Genomic DNA, 12524 nt, shown 5'->3' with positions numbered 1-12524 from the left:
GCATTGTGGCAGAGGGAGTAAAGCAGTTGATCTGACGTCTGGCGAAGATGTGGCCACAGCACTGTACTGGGGGTCAAGCGGTGCTGTGGAAACATGCAGTGCATAGGGAACTGTTCGAACGTTGGAGATGCCTGCAATCACGGTGCATAAAATCCTACGAAACGTCCTGCATTGCTATCCGCACAGAATCACCCATGTTCAGGAGTTGCTTCCTGCCGACCTGCCAGCGAGACAAACGTTCGCTCTGGAATTTCTTGTTCGCGTGAAAGTGGACAATTAATGGCCATGGGACATTCTGTGGACAGACGAAGCGGATGTCCATCTCCAACGACATATAATACTTCAAACTGTAGAACATGAGCAACAGAGAATCCGCACGTACATCAACCAGCACTATTTCATTCTGCAAAGAGGACTGTGTAGTGCGGGTGGACAACTTTGTAGCAGGGCCGTATTTTTTCGAGGAGATGTGTCCGGCAGGCCCTTTTACGTGCACTGTCAGTGGTAAACGCTGTAAGAGTCTTTTGCGCACCAAGAATTCCACTCCTTCAACAGTGTGAATGTGTGGATAGGATCGTTTTTATAAAAGATGGTGCTCCTCCGCACATTGCATAGCCAGTGACGCGGCTGCTGTAGAGGCATTTCTAAAATGCTGGAATTATCAACCGTCATTTCTCTACACTGTGGCCACTCGATCTTAATCTGTGTGACTTTTGCCTATGGAGTTATCTGAAAGATGTGTTCAGTGCTGCAATTACGAACGTAGTTGAATTGAAAGCATGTATTGCGAAACGCGTTCTGAAAGTGACCCCCGAGACACTCCAATCTGTAGTGAAACATGCTGTTTTTTTTTTTCAACTTTTGGCAGAAAACGATGGACAGCATACTGAACATGTCTTGCGCCAGTCTCAAGACAGTTAGAAAGCGATATCATTTTACTTTTTATCCGATTTTTGGTTTCTGGACAGAAGACCGATATCATTTTGCTTTTTATGAGGTTTTGGCTTCAGGATAGTTAAAAACCGATTTTTCCCCTCCGGTGGCGAGCGACCTTCCCGCTTTGGCTTAGATAACGAACAGTGCCACAAATGTTGACTGCCGAATTTGTGCAGTGATGCAGATTACCAGTACGGATGGTGTAATGTACAACTCAAATCATAGCTGTCGTATTGCTATTCATCTGTCATTTCTCGACGACCTGATTTACGTTAAGGCGCACAGCGTCATCTACTGGTAAAATTATCGTTAAATTTTGTTGTTGTATGGCGTTTCCCTCCGCGTCAACAATACACTGATAAAATCTGACTTCATTCTTACTCGTAACATGGTTCTGTTTCTACAGCGTTTTCAAACACTCTGTATATAGCGCATAGGGACCAAGAGAATCAGATAACAGAGTTTAGGGTGCTGAAACAGTTACATGGATAGTCATTTTCCCTCACTCAGTACGCGAATAGACTAAGACAGATAACCGCTAGTATGAATACGAAGTACTCCCCACCACAGACTCTACAGCAATTTGCTGAGTACATATGCAGGTGTAGACAATAATTTTTGTCACCACCAGCATTTCTTAACTGATGCAAGCACACAATTTTAAGGGCTATCCATCAGGTATCTCAAATTTATATTTCTCTCTCGCCATAACAACTAGATTAGAAATTCACTCAACGTAGTTTTAAATATTTAAAATATTTCCAGCCCCCCACTCCTACAAAAAGAAAAAAAAAACCGTGGCAAGCTGATGAAAGGTTTGTGTCTGCCTTGACGCTAAGCATTGATGGAAGATGAAATGCTCGCCTCGAAACAGCTACCTTGACCTATCTTAAAAGCACTACTACACATGAAAATCAATACTCCCCATGAAAGTCCGATCAAATAACAGGATTTTATTGAATACCCGCCGCAAGATCACTGGTATACCGTGTGGCTGTCGACAGCAAACCTTGAGAACGACGGCACTAGCAACAGCAAGCGTTCCCAGTTTGGTGCAGATCTACCAACACAAACAAAGAAGGCAAGGCACCAAACGAAACGTGTAGGCTTATTACAGGGTGTTTGAAACCTACGCCACTTGTAGAACTCTACCGGCAGGCTTAGGGCCACCAGTTATTCTTTGTGAAGTAGCCGCTAATGTGAAGGGAACTGATCAGGCTTATTAGGAAAACCATTCATTAGATGGGAACTTTCCAGTAGCGACAAGTATGAGGTCCAGAAGAAGTTTCATCAAGACCACCTCAGTGTTGTGAACAATAGCAGTTACATGAGGCACACACCTGTGAATTTCTCGACTTGACAATTACTCACTCAATCTGGTCACCCATTTCGGAAACCCTCCCACCTGGGCAGGAACAGAATTGGATCATTTGGAGCTCAGTCAGCCGCCTTCGTTCTGAAGTTGGAAGACCCGGAGTAAACTCCAGAAATGGCACTTTCCGTGGATACCACCAACTGTCACTGCAGAGCAGAACACCTCATGGAACACGTGCTGGTCTGTCAACTATGCCCAGCATCTTGCATGGAAGGAGATTTTCTGCTCGCGGCTCTGAGCGGAATTGATGTTGTAAAATTTTGGGCAACAGTAGTGTAGCTTAATAATTCTTCGTCTCTTTTGGTTTGGCAATTACCATGTATCGTATTTGTTTACGACTCCAATAAATAACGAATAAATCTTGGTAATAAATGTAAGTGAAGAATATTCGACGTCCCGCAACGTAGCTGCAATATTGTTTTTGCACTGGCAGCCCTTTGTTAGGATGGTAATAGCTGTGAAGCGGGACTATACACAATTTGATTATATCAATCGGTTGGCAGGGTAGCCTATATCCTGTGTAATTTTCTAAAGCACGTGAAACAACCACTTTAAAGCCGATAGGGATGGAGTGCTGTTGTTTGTCTTTTTTTCACGTGAGGGCCTGATAAGCAGCTAATTATAAAATGGTACAGTATATTTCTTATCTGTACAGGAAAGACTCTTAATACGCTTTTCTCGACGGCAGTATTGCAAAACACTGATAAGTAGTATAAAGACGTAATGAGAACTGCTAACTGTCGAGAAGATATTGCCACTGGTTATCTCAAGTGGATACATCTGCTGATGGGTATCGGCTGCTGATACTGAAAACGCTTTGGCGCCATTTAATTTTTTCGCAAGGTTAGGGGCACGAAGGGTGATACGTGTTCCGATTATTGACTCTCCTACTTGAAAATACAAATTCATGAGATTATATGGGAATGTGATAGGAATGTGAAATAAAGAGATGATACATTTATCTTTGGTGAGTGACGCCAGCTGGAGACATTACAAGAGTTTCATGGAATACTGGTCTGCAAAGATCTGTTCTAGACGTAATATTGAGCAATATTGTTTAATTAAGTCTGTTAATAGTTATAACAACATCAGGGAAAATCAACTGTAAAATGCAGCGAGTTCTTTGTATATAACGGCAGTGCGTCGTCTCTCGCAGGTTTTGTTGTATCCGGTAATGTAACATTATTCAAGCTTTAAATTACAAGGATTTTGTGCACAAATTTTACAAACTTGTCGAAGGTGGTTGATGATAATAATGAACTATAATTGTACTACTTCCTATTACTAACAGTGACTGAAGTCTGAAGTCGTATAGAAATAATAAAACATAATGTACAGATAGATTTAATATTGCATTCTTCAAATATTTCGATGACAATAGAAGATTAAAATTTTTAATGAATTTAAAAAGTACTGAACTGAGAAATCAGTACAAAAAATTAGTAGATGAAGAACAAAGTGGTTTTCGAAAGTAAAAGTTTTTTTCTGATTGAAACTTAGAACTCAAAACCATGAAAGCTTTCATAGAGGAACACATATTGCGTTCATTCATTATGAGAAAGAATTTGATAGATAAACAGAAATAATTTTTTTTCTTTTAGTTTTTCGTCGCTCCTTAGTTGCTGCAAAGTTCATGGAGGTGTGTTATGTCTACGCCATTAACTGCTATTCATATACTTGCATAGACAGAACACAACTCCATAAACAAAACAAAAAGAAAAAACATATTGAAATTTTATAAATGATGTAATTTGTAATCAGATCACTTTCGAACGATGTGTTACTGGCACATAATTCGATGAAACTTTGACCATACATGGAAATAACTGTTACGATATAGTACAGAAGCTAACGGAAATAAATACGCAATGAGATGAACAGAGATGACACTTGTATTCAAAAACATTATAATTACGCTGACATCGATGATGATCCCATGGAGCCAACGACGAGACATGATTCTTAATAACGATGTGGGATCACCAATGAAGGCAATGCATTCTCTGCCATGTGTCCGAGTGCTGGCCACAAGGTTAGTAATATTTCTTGTGGTGGGCCGTTGTGTGCCCAAGGCGTCTCACTGTACTCGATGGGATTAAGTCGGGAGTGCGGACAGGTCAGTCCAACGGCCCAATACCCTCTCGTTCCAAGAGCGCCTCCACGTGCGCAGTTCGATGCGGTTGCGCATTGTTATTCATAAAAATGAAATCAGGGCCGAATGTATCCCTGAAAAGACGTGGGGAAAGAGTAGAATGTGAAAATAAAGTTGATAGTGTAGCATGTTCCAAGATACGGACGTCAGCAGTCCCATGCAATATTATGCCTCGTCACAACATACAACCTGGACTACCAATACCATCATGTTCGACGGTGTTCCTGGGTGCATTTCGTCTACCCACATCTCGCCATCTGAGGATACGTCCAGCATTGTTGAACATGACCGTTTTGGTATCCTGGAGGTATGGTCTAGGAAGGTGTAATGTTGCATAGGCATGCTGACCTCCGAATGTTTGAGCACCATGCACTCATCGGTCAACGTTACTGTGACACTGTACTCCTTCCCCATGCGCGTCTTTTCAGGGATGCATTCGGTCGCGACTTCATTTCTATGGATGACAGTTCGCATCCGCATCGAACTGCCCACGTGGAGGCGCTCGTGGAACGAAAGGTTGTTCAGCCAAAAGACTGGCCTGGCCGATGTCCTGACCTACAGTTCATCAAAAATGTGCGGGGTACGTCTGGGAGACATACTGAAGCACGTCCACACGCACCAACGACCATCCACGCCGGTGGAGGAATGGAACATCTTTCCACAAGAACTTTTTGCCAACCAAAATTGTAGCATGTCGTAGAGCATGCAATGTCGTCCGCTGTGATCACACCGCGGTGGTCTCGCGGTTCTAGGCGCGCAGTCCGGAACCGTGCGACTGCTACGGTCGCAGGTTCGAATCCTGCCTCGGGCATGGATGTGTGTGATGTCCTTAGGTTAGTTAGGTTTAAGTAGTTCTAAGTTCTAGGGGACTAATGACCACAGCAGTTGAGTCCCATAGTGCTCAGAGCCATTTGAACCATTTTTTTTGTGATCACACCACCTATGAAGAACCATATCTCGTAGTTTGTAATGTCAGAAGGACCATCGTAAATCGCAGTGACTTCAGTGTAGTTACTGTCTCTGAATAAAAGTGTCATTTTAGTTCATCTCATTAGGTATTTCTCTCAGTTACGTTCTGTAATATCTTCATTAGTTCTTTCTAAGATTAGTCCCAAAGTTCATCGAACTACGTTACTTGGCAGTGACACATCATGCGAAAGCTATTTTCGTCCTTAAATTTTGGACAGCAATGTTGAGCAATGACACGAGGAATAGAATTTTCTGAATGTTGGCCAATAAATTGTGTGCTACTACCAATTTGTCCCTTATCACTAAGGTACTCAACAATTGTATCAGTGTTTCTGTAACGAACATGAACAGTGAAACTTCCTGGCAGATTAAAACTGTGTGCCGGGCAGAGACTCGAACTCGGGACCTTTGCCTTTCGCGGGCAAGTGCTCTACCAACTGAACTACCCAAGCACGACTCACGCCCCGTCCTCACAGATTTACTTCTCCCAGTACCTCGTCTCGTATCTTCGAAACTGTACAGAAGCTCTCCTTTACAGAAGCAGGAGAGCTTCTGTAAAGTTTGGAAGGTAGGAGACGAGGTACTGGCAAAAGTAAAGCTCTGAGGACGGGGCGTGAGTCGTGCTTGGGTAGCTCAGTTGGTAGAGCACTTGCCCGCGAAAGGCAAAGGTCCCGAGTTCGAGTCTCGGCCCGGCACACAGTTTTAATCTGCCAGGAAGTTTCATATCAGCGCGCACACTCCGCTGCAGAGTGAAAATCTCATTCTGGAAACATGAACAGTTCCTGATGGCAACATACAGTTTCAAGGTAGCAACACATTCGTCGCCATAGTACAAGCAATTGATCAAATTCTTTACCAATGCTGAAGACGAACAGAAATACTCTGTTCAGCATCTAAGGTTATATATATAAAAAAAACACTTGTTGTAAGGTAGTCCCAATAACGAAAAGTTAAATCATTTTCTTTGAGGGAAAGTGCCTATTAGAAACCAAATTTATCAAACAGTTCAGTATTAAAGCAAATCGATTGTTTTAAACGTTTAGATTACACACTGTCTTTTATATACATTGCTGATGTATCATATAAAGTAAAAAAACAAATTCTCCAAAGAGAAGCGAAACATGTAAAATTCACACTCAAGGTAGGTAAAGCTCGGCAGTCACTGAAATGAAATTTCCGACTTGACCCAATCAGTCTCAATCTCATTTTAGTTATGAAAATTATGGTGCAAGATTGTACGAAAGCAGGGAAGGACACCAACGGTTTTTTCAAACTGGTAGAAATTTTGGGTATCAGAATACGGTTCGGTTTAGGAGATCGAAAATAGGGTACCTGAACTCGTCAGTGTTGTAAGACCCACGAGATATTTGAAGTCCTTACGAATGCGATGTTTAAATAATACGCGGATTTAACAAATTACGAGATGCCGCCGTCAACCTAACAAAGGAAGTAGTTCAGTTTATTAAATGAAAAATGTTGTGAAATCTGCATCTACTGAAGCGCTACAGATGGCTGCTAGTTTCTTGGGTATACCAATGGACAAGAATGATTTCGTCATGGTCATCATGAGGTGCTTTTAGGCCGGGGAAATGGACAGTTCCACACGATGGCAAGGACAAGAATCACTGTACATCCACATCTACATACATAATCCGCAAGTCACCTTATGGTGGTGCTTGGCGGAGGCTACGTTGCACTACTGCTGATCATTTCCTTTCCTTTTCCACTCGCAGACAGAGCAAGGGAAAAACAACTCTCTATATGCCTTCATAAGAGCCCTAACGTTTCTTGTCTCCATGGTCCTTGGGCGAAAATTACGTTGGCGGCAGTGGAGCCATTCTCCACTCATCTTCAGATGCCGGTTTTCTAAATTTTCTCAATGTTTCCCTGGAGGGACTATCCGGCGTCTGTACCAGATGACAGAGGAGGTAGAAAAGATCCAAAGAAGAGCAACACGTTTCCCATAAAGTGAAAAGTAATGGTCGTGTTCCTTTAAGTCTAAAGATATCTCTCCCTTGAGAATGCATGCTGTTTTTGTTCTCTTTGCTAGAAATTTTTTCGTGAGCTTGTATTTTGTTCACTAGGCGACAGTGTTGAACTGTATAAACTCCTTCCGCAAGTCAAGGAACACAGAATCAACCTGTCTGTCGACATCTGCTGCTTCCTGGGCCTTGTGGACGAACAGAGCGAGCTGGGTTAAAGACGGTCGTTGTTTTCAGAACCCATGATGATTCCTGCAGGGAAGATTATTGGTCCCTCCAGAAACGTCAGAATGTCAGAATACATGAGCATAAAACATGTTCCAAAATTCTACAATAGCCTGACGTCAGATATATAGGGTGTATCCGTAAGAGCGTGATTATATATATGCACGGATTAGCAATGCACCCACAAATGCAACGTATTGCGCTCAAACAGGCAGAAAGATCCCATTACTGTATGATTACACAATTGCGGAACAAACACTGGAAACAGTTGCATCCACCAAATATCTATGCTATGCATTAGGAGCGACTGAAAGTGGAAGACAACATAAAACTAGTCGCAGGTAAGGCAGATGCCAGACTGCGATTTATCGGAAGAATCGCCAGGAATTGTGATCTGAACACAAAGGAAGTAGCCTAACGAAACCCTCCTTCCACAAATACTTTAATATTACTCGACAATCCGGCATCTGTACCAGATGAGAGAGGAAACAGAAAAGAACCAAAGAAGAGCAACACGTTTCTTTACAGATTCATTCAGTAAGCACGAAAGAGTGACGGTGACTCTCAGCCAATTGTAGTGGCTGACGCTGCAACCGAAGAATCCTGTAACCCGATGTGCTTTGGTGTTAAACTTACGAGATCGTACGTTCCTGGAAGGGTCACTTGGAAGGGTCAATCAACATATTGCTTCAACCTGTGTATCTCGCTATCAAGAACATCAGGGAGATTCCTGCTCACACTGCGGCTTACAACTTCCAGCAATCGTTCTTCCTTCGAATCGTTTGCCAAAAGAGGGAAGTGACAGTGGACCAGATAGTACCCTCCGCCAGACTCCATGTGGTGGCTTGCGGAGCGTAAGTGTAGATATGAATTTTTTTCTATCATCTCTACCCACTTAATTTGTTTCCCTGAAATATGTATGCAATTTTTGACACTCTCTGTGCTTAGAATCTCCTCTGATTTCATAAAAATGTTACTGTGATAAAGGACTGGAACATAAACATTCAAAATGGGTAACATTCGTGGTATAGTTAGAAAATGTACGGTGCTTACTTTCTCTGCTCTCTGTCGAGTTCGTTTTTGCTGCTCGCTAACGAAAAAATCCTCAGCTTGCAACCAGAGAACGGTGACCTCGTGCTCAGGATGTATGGAATCAGTAGCGTTAAACCTGGAAATAAGGCACATCTGTTAGACAGTGTACTGATTAATAGTGTCGAAAATTGGAACATAATGCCGCGTAGGCACTCAACAACATTTCTACATTTAGCGATCGGAGATCGGCGGCCCAAATCCATGTCTGGCCATCCAGATTTAGGTATCTCATGATTTGCCTACATCGGTTAAGACAAATTTTGGGATGGTTCCTCCGAAAAATGACCACTCAGTTCGAGCATAGAGACATTTTCGGCAGCGTGTTAACAGTAGGAGTTGCATACAAAAAGAAACGAGCCGGAAACTGGTAAAAAAATCGTAATGTCATTGCCTGGAGAGGAAGATGCAGTCCCTATAAGAGCGGTGAGGCCCCAAACTCTCCAATACAAGAACGCAAACGTGTACCCACCTGAGGACAGAGCAAGCAAGTGCATGTGTCGACCGTCCATTTCACGCAGTCGATCCTGCATGCTTCCACGAGACACTTTGTCGTTCTAATTCGGGTTCTAAGCGATGCACCATATCTCGTCTCCAGTGACCAGAAGTCCGGGTGATACGCCAGTATGGCGATGACGAATACACGCTTCCAATGTGCGTTCACCGCGATGTCGCCAAACACGGATGCGACCATCATGATGCTGTAAACAGAACCTGGATTCATCCGAAAAATGACGTTTTGCCATTCGTGCACCCAGGTTCGTCGTTGAGTACACCATCGCAGGCGCTACTGTCTGTGATGCAGCGTCAAGGGTAACCGCAGCCATGGTGTCCGAGCTGATAGTCCATGCTGCTGCAAACGTCGTGGAACTGTTCGTCCAGATGGTTGCTGTCTTGCAAACGTACCCATCTGTTGACTCAGGGACCGAGACGTGGCTGTCCGATCCGTTGCAGCCATGCGGATGAGATGCCTGTCATCTCGACTGCTAGTGATACGAAGCCGTTGGGATCCAGCACGGCGTTCCGTATTACCCTCCTGAAACCACCGATCCCATATTCTGCTAACAGTCATTGGATCTTGACCAACGCGAGCAGCAATGTCGCGATACGATAAACCGCAATCGCGATAGGCTGCAATCCGACCTTTATCAAAGTCGGAACGTGATTGTACGCATTTCTCCTCCATACACGAGGCATCACAACAACGTTTCACCAGGCAACGACGGTAAACTGCTGTTTGTGGATGAGAAATGGGTTGGAAACTTTCCTCATGTCGGAACGTTGAAGGTGTGGCCACCGGCGCCAACTTCGTGTGAATGCTCTGAAAAGCTAATCATTTACATATCACAGTATCTTCTACCTGTCGGTTAAATTTCGCGTCTGTAGCACGTCATCTTCGTGGTGTAGCAATTTTAATGCCCAGTAGTGTAGTTCCACTATTCGAAATGTGGATTTCTTACAGGAATCCTAAAATACAGTTTCAGTCGGATTATACGGTATGTATGTAATTATCGATCAAATAGCAATGTTGTGCTGTTGTTGTAAACAAGTTTTATATACCAAAAATAGAATTTGCGTAATATCGAGATAGGCTAGGATGAAAGAGTCTGTTGCTAGGTGTTGCGACCTTTCTACTGTACCTGTTATAAAACGGTCTGTGTAAAAATGAAGTAACTGAAGCGAAAACATTGTGAAGTTCTGTTATCGCGTTGTATTGGGTAAAGCAAAGAGAGGTAACCGGAGCGGAGGAGCTTACCGCCATCGTCGTAGAGCCACCAGACGTCGATGTAGCCCTTGGGCTGCTTCTGGCGGAAGCGCGTGAGGCGCGCCAGCAGCTCGGGGCTGAGCGGCTCGCCGGTGGGCCCCAGGAACAGCTGGCTTCCCCAGCGGCGCATGCGCCGCGACACGCCGTTGGCGGCCCTGCCCGCGGGCGACGCCGACGCCGCCGGCGAGTCGTCGGCCGCCACCGAGGAGAGCGCGCCGGGGTCGGCGTCGCGGTCCGGGTCCGGGTCGGCGCTGACGGCGTCGCCGGGCCCGCAGTCGCAGTCCGAGCTCTCGTCCGCCTGCTCCAGGTCAGCCAAGTCGCGCGCCACTGCGCAGGGAGCAGAGTCGGCGACACCTCGAGAGAGTCAGCGACACTCAGGGCGCGAGCGTTGATGAGAAGAGAGGAGAGTGTGAGATCTGAGCACGGTGAAGGGGCGAGGGAGGGGTGACCAGCGGCACAGCTAGGGTGTGCCAGTCGGTACGTCCGCCCCGGGTGCCATTTCCGTGCGCACACGCTTTCATGACTGGCAAAACAGAGTGAGGAGGAGCGAAAGAAAATGGGAAGAGCGAATGAAAAAGAGGAGAGAGATGCACTGTGTAAAAAGATAAACAAACAGATCTTCACCATGCATAATACAGCTAAGACTGTGGATGTTGAAGTCCTCAGATCAATGTATTATGGACCTGTCTTCCCACATTTGTCTTATTCAGTTCATATATGGGGAAGTGCACAAGCTGGCTACCTAAAAAGAATATTCACAATTCAGAAAAGGGCAGTGAGATGCATTGCAAAAACACCACCAAGACAGACCTGTAGGCAAGCTTTTGTACGCTATAATATTATGACAATATATTCACTGTACATATACCAAAGCATAATGGCGGTAAGGTCAAGCGATAAACACCTCCTAAATAAAGATGTACACAAACACGGTACAAGAGGAAATGAAAATTACTACATGAGAAACAGAAATCTAAAACTGTCTATGAGTGCCCCAGAAGAAGCAGATAAAATGTTTTTTGATAAACTCCCCAAAATCATTAAAAAAGAAACAGATCTAAAATGTTTTAAAAATCATTTGAAACTATATCTCGCAGAGAAATGTATATACAGTTTGAGTCAATACTAAATATGTTATATCAATACTGAAATGTACCTTTAAAAAATTATCATTTCTGTTTGTTGTTTGGATTTGTGTGTACATATAATGTGAAACATGTAATACCTTTGTATGATTATGGACTATTTCTGTTTAATTATTTGTTTCATTTATATATAATGAAATCAAGTTTGATGTTAATAGCCTATTGTATGACACACCCAATACTCTCAGCTGCATTTTCAGCTGGAGTACATGGGCAAAGAATAAATAAATAAATTACGACAGGGAAGAAGAAAACGTGGAAGAAGAAGAAAAAAGAAGCAAAAGGTTCAGAAGGCACTAAAGTGGGAAGGAGAGTAGATATATAAATGGATTGTGTTGAACAGCCATTACATAACGCCTGTCTTCGCCTGCAACAGATACTCAAGTATTTTTAGCTACTAGATGGAACTACTGCGATGAAAATGAGCCAATGCAACAAAAGAGGACATAGCATATTTACCATTTGTTGTTTTGTTTGTTACTATATTTCCATTTGTGTCATGGATTGCTGATTCACAAAGCACTTCATTCCCTCCATACCTAGCGATGTCGACAGCACAGGTTATGCGTCCCTTTTCCCGTTGGAGGCATGCATATTAGCGAGTTTTGTCGCTGTACAACCCCATCGAAGGAAGCTGTGGTTGTGTGGCACAGCACGATGCAGTCTCTTAGTATATTTAGCGTTTGATGTTTTGATCATAGAATAAAGGCTTTCACGGCAGCTGTTGTCATCACTTAACACTTCCGGGCTGAGATGCCGTGGTCATACATAAAACTCTCCCCTGACGTTTCGCCTTCGACTGCGGAAGGCATCCTCCGAGGAGAAGCGGCGAACTGCCTGGTTTAATGTTTTGTTTGTTTCTATACAGGGTGTACATAAAGTGCGG

General features: G+C 43.7%; 1 protein-coding gene and 1 non-coding gene across 2 annotated transcripts in view; one reads left to right on the top strand and one right to left on the bottom strand.

Moving 5' to 3' along the window:
* The window catches only part of LOC126282164 (bumetanide-sensitive sodium-(potassium)-chloride cotransporter-like), a 562271-nt gene that overhangs the window by 13359 nt on the left and 536388 nt on the right, over positions 1-12524 (bottom strand). Inside the window, exons 16-17 of the mRNA XM_049981684.1 lie at positions 10485-10820; positions 8693-8807 (exon numbers count right to left, since the gene is read on the bottom strand). Coding sequence (XP_049837641.1) covers positions 8693-8807; positions 10485-10820 — 451 coding nt within the window. The remainder of the gene's footprint in view (positions 1-8692; positions 8808-10484; positions 10821-12524) is intronic.
* Positions 6054-6128, top strand: Trnas-cga (transfer RNA serine (anticodon CGA)). The gene has a single exon. It is a non-coding gene; the product is annotated as a tRNA-Ser (tRNA).

Source organism: Schistocerca gregaria, chromosome 7, assembly GCF_023897955.1.
Source record: "Schistocerca gregaria isolate iqSchGreg1 chromosome 7, iqSchGreg1.2, whole genome shotgun sequence".
Lineage (NCBI taxonomy): Eukaryota > Metazoa > Arthropoda > Insecta > Orthoptera > Acrididae > Schistocerca > Schistocerca gregaria.
This window is presented reverse-complemented; position numbering and strand designations above follow the sequence as displayed.